The sequence below is a fragment of the Amia ocellicauda genome, chromosome 22 (assembly GCF_036373705.1).
Source record: "Amia ocellicauda isolate fAmiCal2 chromosome 22, fAmiCal2.hap1, whole genome shotgun sequence".
NCBI lineage: Eukaryota > Metazoa > Chordata > Actinopteri > Amiiformes > Amiidae > Amia > Amia ocellicauda.
The window spans coordinates 6,709,599-6,724,026 of record NC_089871.1 but is presented as its reverse complement, the minus strand read 5'-3'; the positions used below and the strand labels follow the sequence as shown (position 1 = coordinate 6,724,026).

Below are 14,428 nucleotides of genomic sequence, written 5' to 3'. Positions count from 1 at the left end.
TCTGACACAGGATAGCAAAAGTCTTTTTTCGTCAAAGGCACCCTGCAGGGAGCAGCTGTCCAGGTGGTCTTGATGGGTTTGTTGAAAGAGGGTCATCACAATTATAAAAGGGCAGTGTGTAAATGGATTAATAATTACAGCCTCTATTATATATGCAGTTTGGGCTGGAAACCACATATTTATACCCTTGTGTCATGACAAGGCATATGAATGTCATCTAATCACTGGTGACTGGGTGCAGACGGTTTTACAGTAACCTTGGCAAATAAAAACCCACATCAATTTCTGTGTAATTGGAGGAGTAAGATGCAGTTGTTTTATTTAAAAGTTGTTTTATTTAACTGCTGGAGATTATATATAAATTGTATTACTTTTTTCATCTCTTATCAACACTCTAAAACACTCATTCTGACACAACTTATGTCTACTGAGGAAATGAGCAAAGCATGTTCGTCATCAGGAGAATTGCTTCACATCCTAGGCAAAATTATGGACTGAAGAGGTCGAGGAGGAAATGCTGACACTTCCTTTACCTGAAAAACCTTTCTCCCGCTAGGTGACGTAACGCAGGTTACGGCCCGCTTGTCCACAAGGTCCAAGGCGTGCACGGTGGAGGACCCGAACACAAACTTCAGCCTGAAAAACAGGTTCACGCAAAGAGCGTTGTCATTCCTTCTGCAGATATTGAACCCAGCACATTCCCAGACCATTCCTACCATTTTCTATGTCTGGATTTTAAGCATAGCCTAAAACTGTGAAACTGCATTTCAGTGTCAAAAGCAGAGGCTTGTCACTATAACCCATTGTGTTATAACAGTAGTGGCCTGCCACAATATAAATGCAAACAACAGCTTGAACCTCAACCCCAGCCAACAAACCAATTTCAAACCAGGTCCATAAAAATCCTCACCCGATCCAGTAGAAAAGCTACCCTAACTTTAATCATTTAAATGCGGACTAACCTGAACCGCAATATAACCCTAATTTCAACACCAATCACTAAATTACTTTTAATTAGCCTAAAACTCAAATAATATTGAGAATCTGTAGTCTGATGTGTGACACTAGCATGAGCAGTGGTTTCCCTCTTCTTGCCATGATAACTAAACAAATACAATAAAATCGAACAAAATAGAAAAACAACACTTTAGAACAAGAAACTAAAAACCAAACAGCCACGCCTCACAAGTTTTGGTCACTTCCATGGGTACAAATAAAGAAGACGCATATTTGACACATCTGTCACTCAGATTTTCACAGTTGGCACAAACACTGAATGAATCGTGAACCCCCGTACCCCTCTACACTAGAGAGGAAGTCACAAGGTCTGCCCAGGAAATGCCAAGCAACTCTCCCATCTATCACAGCGGTAGGAAACATCTCATAAAATCAGTTGATCTCAGGCATCTCTCCTACCATCTTCCTTCCCACAACACTCAAGAGCAACCACTCTTCTACTTCCAGGCAACTGATGTTTCCTTTTAAAATGCCAACTGTAGGAAAATGAGAATGATTGTTCTGGATAATCTGGAATACAATTGAAAAAGTAAGACTTTTAAATAAAATGCAGCAGCCAAGACTAACACAGCATAAATTGTCTTTGCCTACAGACAAGAAGGCCAGTCCTGTTTATATATATATATATATATATATATATATATATATATATAAAAAAGTTCATACATTCTGAGAAAGAACAGACAGTAAGCGTATACTAGAATATTGGCAGATTTTCTTTATTTTAAACCTACGGATTCCAGGAAATTTACCAGGAACAGATTAAATCTCTCACAGGCGATTGGGAATTACAAGAATAACCTTTAGATTTTAAAACAAAAGCTGTAATTGAGCTATTCGTGGAGAGGTGTACGATAATAACAAGTTCCTCTGTGAGTACATGGCACACACTTCAATAACCATTTGCTTTTCACCCAGGACAGATACAGCCTTCATCTCTACCAACTGCACTTAGGAGTCTTGGATTATTTGCCAATGTGACCTGTAGGACGATAAAGTTCACAGATACTCCACTCTTCTCTGACAGCGGAGATCTCCCGTATTTATCGAGTTGCAACACTACTTTGAAATCCATATCCTGTCTGTTGCTGGATTTACAACTGACTGGCCAAAGACCATCCAAAAAAGATTGTGTTTTGTTAACTCACACAGATGGAGATTGCGAGGAGTCACTTAAGGACATAGGTTAAGATCCTGCAACATTTTACTGTTAAAGCAATGAAAACAGAAATAGACTACAGGGTGGCATGAGGCATGTTTGTTTTCAAGACCCGACAGACATCAGAAATCTATACAGAATTTACACAAAACAAACAGCATTTTTAAGAACTTTGAAAAATTAAAAAAACTAGGGTGAAAATAAGCTTTGGGAATATTTTTCCTTTATTTACTGCACCGTTTATTTATTTATTTATTTTCACTCTATACACAGAAGACTGCGGTTTCAGACAGTTTTATTTTTTTATTATCGAAACATGTAATCTTCAAGAACTGAAAAAGTAAAAATAAATAAGTCTTGTGATATCACAGTAAAAAGAATGCGGTCTTTAGGGGAATAGGCAGGAAACATCTGCAGGCACTGAAGAGTTGCTTTGAGACCACAGTCTGGCCATGGCATAGGGATGACCGCGCCCCCCAAGCCCTGAGGTAATGGAGATGCCAGGCCTCTATCTGGCAGCAGGAAGAAAAGACCAGCCCTGTGTGGTAAACTACACTTTACCACAGAAACCTATGAAACATCCTAATGCATTTTTGTGATTACCAGTGTGGGGCATATTTTATCACAAATCAAGCACAGAAAAATGCAGTAAAATACAGAGAACAAGAGGAATAAAAGGAGAAGGTGGGGGAGGGGTGTCTAAATGTGTCTAGGGGGCATTCCAAAGCACCATCTGCATTTCCATCAAAGGAACAAAATAAGAAATTGACTCAGACTGGCCACTGAACTGTTTCATAACAGCACACAGCAATGTAGTGATCCTACAGGTGCACAAGTCACTTTAATGTCAGTTTTACAGTAAATATGTTGAAACACTTCTGTATTGCAACTCTTATAGCAGTAAACAGTACGACGAGGGGGGGAATAAAAAAAAAAGAGTGATTGCTTGCGCACTCAAATTCAACAAAACTGAGGGATGGGGACAAAACGGGAGAGAGAGAGAGAGAGATCAAAATACTTTGTTCTTCAGGCAAAAGGGTAGATTTCCCACAATTACACTTCTCTATTTATTCATACACTTTGTGAAATGTTTTGTCAGAATCTTTTCCATTTCTTCCCCAGCTTCTTTTAGGATCCCCACTGTGACTCCATCTCTGGGTGCTTTTCCGTTTTTCATTTCGTTTATGGCATAGCCTACTTCTGCAGGAATGGCATCTGGTATTTCACTTGCGTTCACCGACTTTAGGATGGAGTACAATTGCAAGAAACGGCTCGCTGTTGAAAGGAAATGTACCCATTTGCCTGATGAGAAAAGTATTTGATCAATGCATGCTACCCTTGTGGCTGTGAAACCTGGTGACTTAATGCACAAATTATACAGACACTGTGGACCACACAAGTGAGCAGGGAAAGATGTGTGCTTGGAATAGCAGGAAGAGACAGAAACATGAATGAATGGATGAGAAGAAACCAAAACGTGACATAATTGAAAGAGTGAAAATATTAAAATGGCAAAGGGGACACACTGCAAGAAGAACAGATCAAAGATGGACGAAGGAAGCTATTGAATGGATGTGAAAAGAATAAAAAAGACCTAGAAGATGAGCCCATAGAAGATGGAAAGATGAAATCATACACTTTGCAGGCATGGCGTGAAAGAGAGAAGCTGTAGATTAAAGCAAGTGGAAGCATCTGGGGGAGGCCTACAGATGATAGATAGATCAATACATACATACATCTATCGTCATCAGCCTCTATCAATCCACAGCTGGAAGGCCCCCTCAAGGTATTTAATTAATGTATTTATATATATTTTTTATATATATATATATATATACACACTTACACACACATACATACACTATTTAAATTGATTTTATTTTCTTTTGAGAAATATAAGCAATTCCAGTAACAAGAGTATATCATATAACTACAGAATACAAAAACTAAAACGAAATAAATAGAAAACCGGCTTGTTCTGGCTGGACTGGGGCCAAAGAATGGGTTGGGCCGCACTGCTCCATGATAAATTAATAAAGCCTCTAGCTACTGTTTATATTACTTTTTATTTTAAGGGTTTCCTTTTAACTTGCTTTCTTATCTGACCTTTATAAGACTGACTCACATCATTATACTTCCAACGTTAGTGAATGCCCCCAGAGTCAATTACACACATTTTCCAAAATCTTTGGGGAAGCAAGTCATTCATGAAAAACTGATTTTATTAGATCTGAAATCAGCTATACTCACGCCAACAGCAGTTCATCTGGAACTAGAAAAACAAACAGAAATACAAAAAGGTATTATTTTCTCGAACATGGGCCTGGAAATTCACTGGCACTACATTTATAAATAAAAAAGACATAGCATCTCTGGGGGGCGCAAAACAGCAACAGACAGTTTTAAAGGACAGACAAACACACCACCAAATGAGTGTTGACCTGAGGAACATCTGGGCACCTTGTACTACACGAATAACGAAACATTTGGGTTGAGACCAGGACAACAGATGGGGTCTACGTAAGTTAATCTCCAGATCTCTGTCATAACAGTGCGTCTGCCAAATAGCACCTTCGATCACACAGGGCCGAGAACTAACCAACGCAACACGCTTATAAAGCACTCTCAAGAGAGTCAAAATAATGAAACACTTTGCACGGGTCTTACATGCAGTGCAACTTGTAATAAAAAAAATAGGTTTTGCTGAAGTAAAACTGTCACCTTTCAGGGGATAATAAAACAAATCCGAGGCTGCATTTCAGTCTAGTTTAGCGAGTACACATCTGCCTTGGCTGGGAGTAAAGGTCAAGGAGAGGTCAACATGTTAGGATGAGGAGCCGGGCACTTTGATGGTGCAGGGGAGGAAAATAGTAATATCGTTTTACCTGTTATTACTATAAACACTGAATAACACCAGATGACTTATAAATCCCGCAGGCATAGGCATCTTTTAAACATCAAGGCCACGCCCACACTTTCTGGTGCCCGGCCAAAATGAGATTACTGATCTGCATCACCTCATTCTGCATCATTATTTTTAAGCAGACGATCTATGCCTTGTTGCTGTTATTCTGCTGTATTTAATCATTTACTTGAGTGTCCATATGTTCTCTATGTCCGGTCTTAGTCCAATGTAGCCTTGTGGGAAAGAAACCTGTCAATTGCTGAAACTCGATCCAGTCTGCGGTCATACGTGCCTTGGATAATAAAGGGAGACGGCTTGGAGAACACGTTCCCAGAATTGAGAGCATTCCCAGAAAACCACAACAAGAGCAAATCTCACAAGGCACACAATTTCAGTAGGCTGTGACACATTTACACAAATCATTTTTCCTTTAATTACTTTTGGTAAGGTCCCTCCCCTGTTCCACAACTGGAAAATCCATTGCAGACACTTAAACGAAACCCATGTGGCGGAACAAGTCAAGGCTGTCCAAGAACCGCACCAGTCCATCGGTGCTGCCAATATTTCACTAGGGCTGGACTCTCACCGGCAGGTCTCTCTGTTAATCGGCATTAGAGATCAAGGTTGCTAATGATGGGTTCTGGAAATGTGCCTGACTGTGCGTTTGATCAACATCAAAATCAACAACATCTGAAAAGAATAAAACCACAGAAGTTTGAGTGGCGGAAATGTAGCAGGGGCTTATATAGTGTGTGACAGCTGAATGGGTTTGGGAGACTGAGCTCTTTCTGCAGAGGAAACGTACATGTGAGGGATAGTGATCTCTGCTGGTGATAGTGTGATATAGCAGCATGATTATTATTATGATGATGATGATTATTATTATTATTATTATATACGGCGGTGATGGCCATGCACTCACTGTGTGACGTCATCCGGTAGGCTGTCCCTACGTCTCTCAGGAGCTCCTCGGCCACATCCGGCAGGCAGGCCATTATGTCAGACCAAATCTGTTTAAAATCAATTACATAACACACGTTAAGTGGGCATGATTATCTGCACTATATGTGTTTGTACTTAAAGTCATTCACTAAACAATGCACATTATATACACTTTCAAGTTTTCTATTTCCGTATTGTTGTTGACTATTATTGCTTCGAGTCTAGTTTTATCTTCCATTTACTATGAAACGCACAGTTATCAAAACAAATGCACGTAAATGCGACTATAACTTTACAAAGCGGCTGCTGGACCTACTTCAGTTTCTCGCCGTGTGTTTATTGATACGGTTTCTTGCGAGACGTGTAGAAGCTGTGTTGCAGCTCACCAGGAACACGTTTGTTTTCCGCGCCACCATGGAGGTTTTGGTCGCGCACGGATCTCTGGGAGTTGTAGTTCCATTTGATACGCACGTTTGCCAGTTTCGGGTATTAGAGAACTACAGTTCCCGTCGTCCATCTGGTCCAAGTCCGGACCTAGCAATAATAAACTCTGTACAAGTGTTGTTGCTCATGAAACAAACTCAGTGTCGTTTTTCAGTGCCAGAGCAATATTAAATATTATATTTTTCTTGGGAATATAACACATTAATGACAATATAAGTATATGAATGTAACGTAACCAAACGCTCCCACATGAACATAGCAAGCGGCCCATCCTTGTTCTCTGCTGCCCTCCTCTGGTAAGACGAGGAAAAACACGAAGGCACAAATGGGAGAAACCTGAAGCGTATTTTTAAGTTCAGAATTCAATATTTTTCCCTTTGGCATGTTCTATGGGACAACATGAGATTATTATGATGAATACAAATGTACTTACTCAAAGATCCTGACACGAGCAGACATATAATTCAGGAAAATATGACAGAAATTACGATTATTAAATCACACCAGGGCACTCAGAGGCAATTATTATTCCTGGATTGAAATTACTGTCATAAATGGGCTCTTTCTCATGGTGTTCCTGGACATTACTTAGTGGTGCAAATCATCCCCGCCTACTGCTGTCCTTGCTGAGGTAGAAAAGCAGAAAATACAATTTATAGACCTTTGGAAAGAGTTCAGTTCGCCACTGAAAAAAAGATGTACAGTTTTCCAATTCTTAACTTTGAATCTCTTTTTCAGTAAAGGTCAAGAACCTTATCGGTGTAGTTTCCTCATCCGTTGCTAGAGTCTAAACCAGCAATGTAGTGCTATTTTTGCAACTGCAGGACCTCCACTACCTTCAGTGAGAAGAGAAGTGGTCAACACAATAAAAATCACTCATCATTGCAAGCAGTCGCAGCCAAACTGATGTTTAGGTGGTTTCCTGTACTAATCTCAGTGTGTGTGTGTGTTTGTCTGTGTGTGTGTGTGGTTTCACATAAGAAGCTGATGACGCAATAGGTCAAATGGCCTTAATCTCTCTCATGCTCTTAGCGAGAACCCAGGTGAGAAATTGACTCTGCACTGCAGCCTCCAGCAAGTATCACAACAGCCATTTTGTCACAATTTGCATTTACTTAAAAAAAAAAGTAAAACAAAAAGAAAAATACAAAAAAGGCAAGTCAATGAACCACATAAAACAGTGTGAGCTTGCTAATAGGTCTTGGTTTTCATAAATATTACATTTCTAACATTTAAAACATTAGCCAAGACACTTCCTTACAATACCTTACAATTAAATATAACACTCCCAGCACCGCAACTGATTAACATCAGATTTGCCCTGCTCTGATATCCGGGCCGGAGGTCAGGCAATAGTCTTATCATAGCTACTGTATTTCTCCCGCTTCATTCATTCCTCCAGGTTGTTGAGTTGTTCCCGGCTGTTGGCATAAATGGGATTTATGTACTGATCTCCTAAAAAGAAGGAAACAGAGTATGTCATGTTATAATATATACAAAATAGGGAATCTGCCGTTTTCTATTCCTTCACTATTATTCAAATGAGCGACACCACCATTTTCAATATTAGTACATCTATATGTGTGTCTAGGTCAGTCTACTGGACACTGCTGTGTGTGTGTGTGTGTGTAGTCTCCACCCTGTGCTTAGTGTTTTGTTGAACACATATGTCCTTATTTTCCCTTAGAGAAAACTGCGCACACCATACTAAATTAATTACGGCAACAGGCCCAGTTTACCCAGAGGGAAATCAGGCCCATATTCTCTCTCTCTCTCAGGGCAATTTGTTACGATTTTTGTGAAGTTATTTCTTACTTAATATTAGGAACAAACTCACACAAAACAAGAAAAAGAAACTTTTTTTTCTTGGTCCCTTATTTGCAGTGTCAGAGAGAGTCACTCACTGAGCAGCTGTATCTGTCCTAGAGTAGATGCTGTCAGTTATAAACCCTTCAGGTCCTGCTAATTTGGAGGCAGTGGGAGCTCCATGTTTTGCTCAGCGGGGACAATTCCCCTTCTGTTGCTGGAAGAGTGTGTTTGAATCTGGGTCACTGTCATCTGTCATTACTGATGTGAGTCTTAACGAGTTGACAAATAGCATGGAATCTGGTTCACGAAGGTAAAAAAAGGACTCCTTTTTGGAAAATGTATTTTTAATGGAGAAAAGGGGACCTACTTTGATCTTTAGTTTTCTTCTTTTCATTGGATTCTGTCAGAGAGAGTGGGGGGTGGAGAGAAGATCATTAGTACACAACTCCAGTCCAGGAAGGTCACAGTGTCTTTCTAGTTTTTGTTCCACTTCAGCTCTCAATTACTAATCTGAATAATGTATTTGCTTAATTGAACCAAGCATTGCTTGTAAGCAGGTAGATATTTAAAGAAAGTAGGCACGCACAACATCTGAGATTTCCTTTCCTCCTTTTCAAAAGCACCGATCAAGGAACATCAAACACACTATAACCTGTAAGTCATCTTGAACAAGGTTGTCTGCCCATAAATACATCAATAATAATAACTTATGAATAAAACCATTTCACTACATACTTATCTTGTGGGGCTGTTTGGTTGGTTCACTCCTGCTGCTCAGCTCCATTTGATTTACTGTGAAGAGAAATAAGACGACACACAAGACACACTTAATGCATTGTGTGAGCATCGACGCCTTCTGGAAACCTGATTAGAGTAATTATGGTTGTGGTTTTACAGTGGGCTGTGACTTCAGGGGTTCATATTGCTTTTTCACCAGTTTAATTGACTAGCAGTATAAAAACAATATGAATATTCTAAATGAGTACTAAATGACTCCTACAATCTTATATTATTGGGCAATCATTCAGTGTTTTGGCATCAACACAGACTAAAAGGTGTTGATTTGAGCATCATGTCTTTTCAATCAAGCTGAACTGATCTCACCATAATCTGGTTTCCTTAATTTTGGTTGTGTGTATCCACCTAAACAAAATAAACAGAAGGTGCAATATTCACATACAGTGACTTACAGACATGGGCAGACACAACGCTGCAATAAGACAGAAAACAGTACAGCTATACAGCAACAGAAATTGATTCCTTACTTTGCTGGGGCTCTGGTGTTCTCTTCAAATGTTTCCAGTACTCTGGGGCATGAAAACGGTTTTCTACGCATATGAAAAATACATTAAATCACTCACCGTTGCTAAAATTGTGCATTGTTTATGTATCTTTTAAGTATACAATCTTGTGTATGTTTCATTTTCTTTCGAACAGAAGGACTGTAATGGAAAATATCTAATATTGTCTTTCTGAGAATTATTACTGGGATCCACCGCTCAAAAAACAGGAAGATGGAAACATAATGCAACTGCGGTTCATTTCTGTTGTATGAAAGTTGTGCAAGTTGTGAACTCAACAACTGTGCCAAGAGGTTAATAACATGATTGCACAACATACGCATACAATAACTTACCATAAAAAGTCACAGGTCTCTCAGGTTCTAGAGTAAGAGGAAATAACACACAGGGCTTCATCAGTTACAATGTCTATTTACTTCACGTTCTGCAGAAATTCAAGGCCCAGCTGTCAGGGGACAATGACAACATTGCTCCGGTCAGAGAGGTGCAGACACTTACTTTGCTCTCTGTCCATTTTAATGTCACCTTCTCGGGCTGCTTGTGTGCTGTTCTCTGTTATATAAAACAAAGGAGACGGAGCTCATTAATCGCATTGTTAGCATGTGCCACCAATCGAAAATGTTTGTCCATCATTCTGTAGGATGAACGGTTGACAGAGCAAAGACCATTACCTGAGTGGAAGCTCATGTTGGCATAGATAGAGTCCACCGACTGATCTGAAGTTACAAAGACAATGACAATGCTTTACTTCCATGGACGACCGATCACCTTGTCAGAAAAGCTACCTGCGAGGAAGTGAACTGAACACCACAGGACAGAGTGTCCAACTGTTCCAGACAGAGAGCGACACAGACAGAGACAGACAGACATTGGCTCTTTGCCTCATCTTACCTGGATCAGGACTCCTAAGACACGAAGAGAAAAACATATGAGATTCACATTGTCCAAACCGAGGCCTGTATTTCATATACAGTTAACTTAGCATAAAGGATAAGAAGAAAAAAGGAGAATATAACTATCATTCCTACTTTGAAAGAGCAGGTTTATACCTATATTTGGCATAGTAAGAATAATTATAACAACAACAATGACTAGCTGGGAATGGGATTTACAATGAGTATTTCTTAAGTTCAGAGGTCACAGTTCCTTGCCAGCCTTTGGGAATTTAACGTAAACATAAACAATGTATTAGATGTAGATTGCACAGGTGAGAAACTAGTAAGTGACTGATAAATACCTTGACTGGTTGGCTGTTCGTTTTTTACCTTTAAAAGACAGTGCAAACAAAAACGGTTGAAAAATGTGACAGGCATTTCTGGAAGTCACACAACTTTATCTAGGACCCCAGCAACACTGTACATTGTTAATAGGAGACACAATTGGCTTGGTCTCCCCTCCCGGCAGTTATTTATTAGTGCAAGGAGTCTTTGTGAGGATAATGGACTTCAAAATCTGTAACAGAAAGGCATCTCTCACCCAGGCCTGGGTGAGAGATGCCTTTCTGTTACAGATTTTGGAGTCCATTATCCCATAGAAACTGTGGGGCAAGGTGTTGGTTTTCCTTCTAGGTAGTTTTCTCTTTTACTGTCACCCATGCCCGTTGTTTATATCGATTCTTGTCATCCATAGCGACTTTATGAATGGTTTCGTCTTGCCCCCGTGTGACGCTTGTGTGTGAAGGGCGTGATACCACATGAAAATCGACGAATCAATTAAAAACTGATTCATTTTGTTTGTTTCTGTGTACACCCCCGATATTGATTTATATCTCCACCCACCGAAATAAATCAATAGAAAAAAGGACGTTATGCTCACATTTGCACAGGACTGCAGCGACGACAATGAGGAGGATAATAATGAAGCCGCCTCCTGCCCCAGCAGCAATGAAGTGCCAGCTCTGTATCTGCCCAGCATCTACAGGAAGTGACAGCTTTACACTAGAAGAGCCAGCAGTGACTTTGTACATTTGATTGGCTGAAATAATTACAATTATGAACATGAAAATGTCTACAATTACAAGCTTACTATGAAGTAATTAAGAGATATTAGAGAGATTCAGCGGAGTGCATAGACCCACAAATATAACAGGATGTCATATTTGGAATATGAAACGGAATATTCCGGCCCTGAATATTGGGAATGAGTGTGGGATAGTCCTCGAGTTCAGAGAGAGTTGCTGTGATGTAAAAAACAAGGATGGGTTCAAAGAGCTGAAGAGCTTTTGGTCTGAATTAGAAACTACAAAGCAGCTTAGTGCAAAAAAGCGAGCTGAACTTTTTAAAGCAGTGTCGAAACAATCCCGTTTGCATTGACGCATCGCACTGAATGAAGGCCCGAAGACATCAAGAGAATCTCAAAATATTAAATTTAATATGTGAAAAAATACACACCAAAACAGAATGTTTGCTAGATATTAGGCTACAAGAAAACCAGACAAAATTACAGGTGAAATTCTCTCTCTCTCGTATGTATCTCTGTGTGTGTATACATGTATGTATGTGTATAAATATATCAGTATATGAAGCCCTCACCCCTATTTGCTTTTTTATCAGTACAGGTGGATCTATTGTTGTTCATTACCATTGATTAAAATATCTTGATAACCCAGACGGCAGTTGGAGCCGCGGAAGAGTTCGCAGCGGTATAGTCCAAAATCCTCTGGCTGGACATCGTCCAAGCGGATGGAAAAGTTGCCACTTGGTGACAGGTTTTGGAAAATCTTCATCCTGCCCATCTTGTTGTTCAAGAAATGCACCTCCCCTGTTAATTTGATCTGAACCAGGGAGATGTTAGTGGTGCCATTTATATATTTCCACATAACACTCACATCCTTCTTTCCTTGTTTAAACAGGCTGTTGTTGAAGTGGCACTGAACGACAACATCCATGTTAGTCCGGCCAGAAACTTTGGCCAGATTCACACTCCCACCTTCATTGCACAGAGTCTGCGCTGGGTGAATAACTGACAGGAAGACAGAGGAAATGAGTGTCATTTTCAGCACTATCTTGGTCAGCTCCAAAAATAAATGCAACACAAGCAGTATTTAATATAAGGAATATAAGGAACCATTTTTCTGTTCATGTTTGTGGTCAAGAGCAGAATTATAATTAAAGATTAAAAAGTGACCGATTACGAGGTAATGTCACTCTACGGTGATAGCAGGGCAAATGATGAAAGTAATACTGAAAAAATAAAACTATTCACAATTCAAAATTTAAATATATATGTATATTCATAAAAAAAAAAAAAACTAGAAATATAGTGTAGGCAAAATCTTAATGTGCTGTGTAGAGATTTTGACCAAGCAGATTTCCGGTAAGGGCACGACAACACGCTTCTTCGGTTATTGACCTTTTAGCCATTTTGTCACTGTAATGCTGCTTCTGAAAAGAAAAGAAAAGAAAGTGTACATGGGCAGCTTACCCTTCAGAGATGGCAGAAAGGCACACAAGAAGATCCACGCGGCACAGCGCCTAGTGTTGTCCCCAAACATCTCTCTGCCGGGGGCTCAGAAGGTGGCTTCAGAGAGAAGGAAACAAACCCTTCACTGAAGACGAGCCATAGCAGACGAGGGGTGAGAGGCGTAGAGAGCGGCAACCACAATTTATCGGATTGCAGAAGGTGGAGGGAAGTCTTTGTTTTGGTCATTTCCTGAGTCATTTCATTTTTCATAGTGTAGTGTTCAGTATGCTTTACATAGCGGCTTACAAATAGTCAGAAGCGTGAATCCCTTGAAAAGAAGTATGCCTTCACACAACGTGGAGCGCACGGTGGCAGCAGACTCTTTGGGCACCTTCTATAATTTGTGTTTGATTAGCGACGGACACTTACGTTAATGGAAAACAAAATCCCTTCGATCCACTGCCTTTTGAGAATTGAAGTTGTGGTTTCAATGATCTTCTCTGTGTGGTTTTCGTGTCTCATGTCTCGAACTGCAAGGGAAATTAAATTTGGTCGCATGCATTGCCTCTGCAAATAGTGGTGTCTGTGCATTCTTCAAAAAAATATTTATGCCCAGGACTGGTCAACATATTGCACATAGAGAAGATTGTACAAACTGGCAAGACTCACAGGAAACAATGGGCAATATGGACCACACTCCCACACCTCAGATGACCGAAAAACACAAGATCCTTCACATGACGGGAAAAAAATGAGTGCCATGGCAATGTCATTAAAAGAGACTGCGTTCGGCCACCTTCTTTACTTTTAAAATAAGATTAAAATCCGTTTGAACCAAAGCAAAGTAACAATTATTGCTATGGCTCGACTACAAACTATGGAGTTCTTCAGCAAGGGATTCAAATTGTGTCCTTACGATGGGGGAAAAACAAGCAGTTAGGTTGTGAGTTTTTGGGTTTTATTTTTATTTGTATTGAAAGACACCATTTCCTGTTGTGCTTTTGAGTATGTCCAAAAAAGGAACTGCAACAAAAATATGCAAGAAGGAAAAGCTTAAAAATGGCCAGGCAAGTGGTAGTACAAATGTGGAATCAGCAAAGGATAAACAGTCTTCCCACGATAACAGGCATGCTGTTTTAGATGACTCCAATATCTTAATTAACAAAAACGCACCTGCCATTTTGTGCCGGTTTCTTTATTTTTGTGTGTTCAATCTCCCCCTTTCAACCCCCACCTCCAGAAAGTCTGTATTGTCATTCTGGCTGACTCTTGCACTCCATAGGACTTCTTGTGAGGTTAAAAAAAAAAAAAGAGGTCTGTTGATAATATAGATAAATAAAATTGCTTTAATAAAACTGCAGGCCACAGCGTTGCAGGGCCGCAGACGATGCTTTAATGTGGCTGCAGGAGTCGGGGGTCGGCTGGTGCTCTCTTTGCTGTCGCCTGACT

At 40.0% G+C, this 14,428-nt stretch overlaps 2 protein-coding genes across 3 annotated transcripts in view; both read right to left on the bottom strand.

Moving 5' to 3' along the window:
* The window catches only part of zswim7 (zinc finger, SWIM-type containing 7), a 39,072-nt gene extending 32,416 nt beyond the window's left edge, over window positions 1-6,656 (bottom strand). The window contains exons 1-4 of the mRNA XM_066696176.1: window positions 6,340-6,656; window positions 6,004-6,091; window positions 4,427-4,448; window positions 534-636 (exon numbers count right to left, since the gene is read on the bottom strand). Coding sequence (XP_066552273.1) covers window positions 534-636; window positions 4,427-4,448; window positions 6,004-6,076 — 198 coding nt within the window. The 5' untranslated portion in view covers window positions 6,077-6,091; window positions 6,340-6,656. The remainder of the gene's footprint in view (window positions 1-533; window positions 637-4,426; window positions 4,449-6,003; window positions 6,092-6,339) is intronic.
* A 904-nt stretch (window positions 6,657-7,560) lies between these two features.
* LOC136718271 (uncharacterized) lies at window positions 7,561-13,642 on the bottom strand. Of its 2 annotated transcripts, XM_066695954.1 has the most exons (13): window positions 13,001-13,642; window positions 12,158-12,538; window positions 11,393-11,491; window positions 10,815-10,842; window positions 10,469-10,482; window positions 10,249-10,293; window positions 10,076-10,129; window positions 9,913-9,939; window positions 9,542-9,604; window positions 9,381-9,419; window positions 9,012-9,068; window positions 8,644-8,676; window positions 7,561-7,922 (listed from the first exon to the last, which is right to left on the bottom strand). In XM_066695954.1, the coding sequence occupies exons 1-13, from the start codon at window positions 13,068-13,070 to the stop codon at window positions 7,858-7,860; spliced, it is 975 nt and encodes a 324-aa protein (XP_066552051.1). In that variant the 5' UTR covers window positions 13,071-13,642; the 3' UTR covers window positions 7,561-7,857. The 2 variants fall into 2 exon arrangements, with proteins under 2 accessions (XP_066552051.1, XP_066552052.1); XM_066695955.1 differs by lacking the exon at window positions 9,381-9,419 and having other exon boundaries at window positions 13,001-13,637.
* Window positions 13,643-14,428: the final 786 nt, after the last annotated feature.